This window comes from Liolophura sinensis, chromosome 11 (assembly GCF_032854445.1).
Source record: "Liolophura sinensis isolate JHLJ2023 chromosome 11, CUHK_Ljap_v2, whole genome shotgun sequence".
In the NCBI taxonomy this organism is placed as follows: domain Eukaryota; kingdom Metazoa; phylum Mollusca; class Polyplacophora; order Chitonida; family Chitonidae; genus Liolophura; species Liolophura sinensis.
Genome location: NC_088305.1, coordinates 11,113,826 through 11,116,840, shown reverse-complemented (window position 1 = coordinate 11,116,840; position 3,015 = coordinate 11,113,826). Strand labels below are relative to the sequence as shown.

General features: G+C 37.4%; 1 protein-coding gene across 1 annotated transcript in view; it reads left to right on the top strand.

Moving 5' to 3' along the window:
• LOC135477866 (calpain-2 catalytic subunit-like) overlaps positions 1-2,760 on the top strand; it is a 19,017-nt gene extending 16,257 nt beyond the window's left edge. Inside the window, 4 exon segments of the mRNA XM_064758071.1 lie at positions 568-622; positions 1,565-1,641; positions 2,526-2,606; positions 2,608-2,760. Of these exon segments, the coding sequence (XP_064614141.1) occupies positions 568-622; positions 1,565-1,641; positions 2,526-2,606; positions 2,608-2,760 (366 nt within the window).
• Positions 2,761-3,015: the final 255 nt, after the last annotated feature.

The following is a 3,015-nucleotide window of genomic DNA, read 5'->3' as shown; positions in this document are numbered from 1 at the left end:
GGTGTTCACAGTCAACAAAGGTAGGCTTAAACCTGGGTCCCAGCTAAAACAGATGACGCTGTGCGTGGGCTTAAAAGAAAAGACGACAATAGACTAAATGTGTAAAAGTATTGATAAAGTATTCCACAGGAAGTTTAAAAAACATACTGAGACAATCGAAAGAGATCCATGTAATCAGTTTTAACCAATCAGGCGCGAGTTATTTCTATAACCCGATGGCGCAGCTGTTTCTATCTACGTCACCCGAACCCTGTTTAATTTGCCTTTTAACCATTTGGCCGTGGGGTACGAGTCACTTGACATCGTGTTTACGACTGCTCTAACATGTCGGATCACATGGCTTTGTTAGAATTCCTGATTAAAAAGTGATTTTCTAGAGCTACCATGATCGTCAGAAAATAATGTCATTTAGATACGAATCCGTCCGTCCTCCTAAATAACTCGAGTTATATTAAGTGTTCCCTTTCTTTCAAATTGTTGTCATATATCATTTGTAAGATTACGAAAAACATTATCAACGAAACACGACATATTGCATATAAATATAGATTCCCAATTTAAGTTCAGGCCTTCCTGGCGAATTGTCGATGTGGTGCTCGAATCTGGATTGAATTGACCATTGGTCTCCTGTAATGCATAATACCTTACCAGATTTCTCACATTTCTCAGAGATTTTCTCACTGTTATCATGAAGGAAAGAATGATCAACAGATTGCGAAAGTAGGGTCCGAATTACTTAGACGTCATGTATAGAGGTTAACTGGTAATGTTTTCCCACAAGCTATAATATTAAATCTTAGCCAATCACAACATCGATACATCGATACATCGATACATCAAAACAAGCAGTGCCAATGGCTCTTTGGCGTCTTCGTGCGGTATATGGCATTATGTACGATATGTTGCCAGGTCTGTGCGCTGCTAATAGGAGAACTGGTATCTCCGAGAAGCTCATCATTTGAATCATCCTATTGGAATTCTTAACCCAGATTTCCGCAAATTATGACATTTCTTCTATTTTAGACTGACGCAGCTAAATAGCAAGTACTCCTAGGTACTTTATATAGACAGATTTTATAATAACGGTTTTTTTTTGTATAACTAAGGTAAATTGACTAGAGACCGTAATTTCACCGTTACGTATGTGATTTGCCAGTTGTCACAGATTTTAAGTAATTCTAGGCCTATGACGTCTAATAAATTGCAACTAACGTAAATGTATTTTTTTTACCTGATTGTGCTTATGCCATGGTGACAGGGCGTGTAATGTGCTACTGTATAAGCATTTACATGAACAGTCAGAATAAAACCCTAACTGAAGTAAATTGACAAGAGCCCGTTCTTCACCGGTTATGTATAACCATTTGCCAGTTATAACACTTTCGTCGGTGCTCTCATTTTACTCTTTGTGCTGTAAATCTTTTATTATAATTTAATGGAATTTATCATTAAATTATAAATTATAAATCATTATCATTTTTTTACTGGCTCGACTGTGATTTAAATTAATTCACTAATTCTAATTACTCATGAACAAATTCATCTCACCATCTTCCATTGGCAGATGAAGAAGCTGTAGTGATCAACATCATGCAGGAGAGCACATTACCGAAGCTACCCTTAGGCGTAAAGGTGTATCAGGTATGCCTTTAAAATGTGGTAATAATACATCATTTGAACAATTCTAGAACAGTGACGCCTAATCTGTTGTAATTGATATCACTGTATGTTTTTTATGTGTAAATTCTGCTTCAGCCATTATGCTAGTGGGGTGTATACGTTCCTGTGTTTTAAGCATGTACATTTAGAACAGTTAGAATAAAACCTGAGGTAAATTGCAGGAGGCCGTGTTTCATTGCTGACGTGTGACCATTTGCTAACCACCACATCGTAGTCACTGCTCTGGTTTGCTGTAGTCTTTTATGTTGTCAGTTTTCCTATATTTGTTTTGGGCAAGCTTTCAATTATACAAATATTCACTGTCCTCTATTCTATAGACGGTATTCTTATAATTATTTTTTTATTAAAAAAAAGTTCTCGCATAACCTTTTTTTGTTTCTGGGTTCTATAGTTACAACAACTGTAGGTGTACTTTTGGTGCTGAAACCTACATATTGCCTGTAAAGGTACCAGTCTACCTTGGGAGCAAAACTTTAAAAACCCTTTTAACTTCGATTGAACACTATGTATCAGGAAAAATGAAAAACTTATTTATTAGCGACAATCTTGGTCATTTACCCAAGCCGTGCTTGCCATGGCTGTTGATTTTCTGCACAAAGGCGGTTGTAGTTGTAACATGATGTATTTTGTAGGTAATCACAAAAAGTGAAACCTTCAAATTTTGATTGTAATTTTGACTTGATTCAATTTGACCCCCCCCCCCCCCCCCCCCACACACACACACACTGTAAATGATACCGTAGTCATGTAATTCAAATATTCATGAGAACATCAATAAAATCGATTCCGCATAAATCAATAAAACATTAAATTGTTAAAAGATTATTATCATTTACCCCACGCAGCTGTCATCAGACGCCCAAGTACCAATGACTCAGGACTTCCTGTTAGAGCACTACGAGAAGGTCCCTACCACAGTGGACGGTTGAACAGGGCAAGTTTGTTATCAGCTTTGACGTCAACGCTCCGTACTTAATACCTCGGGGAACATACGCCGCCATTCTCTTCACGGATCAGCCAGATGAAGAGAAGGACATCGCTGTGGTGGTCAAGAGTAGCGAAAAGCTGGACATCAAGTGAGTCGGAAACTTTTGTGGAAAAGAATCTCAAAGTTATGAAAAAACGATTATGAACAACCCTGATGAGTAACTATTAGCTCTAGCTCTATAGTTGTGCCCCATCTGGAGGTCTGAACCTTTTGGACTATTCTTTGCATTTCTATTACTTAGCACTCCAAAAATTCATCATAGTTGTTGGTAAATCTTACATTCTAACCATAGTGTATTCTCAAATTCCAAACTCCTAACACTGACTAACTAGAGACTGATCTAGATG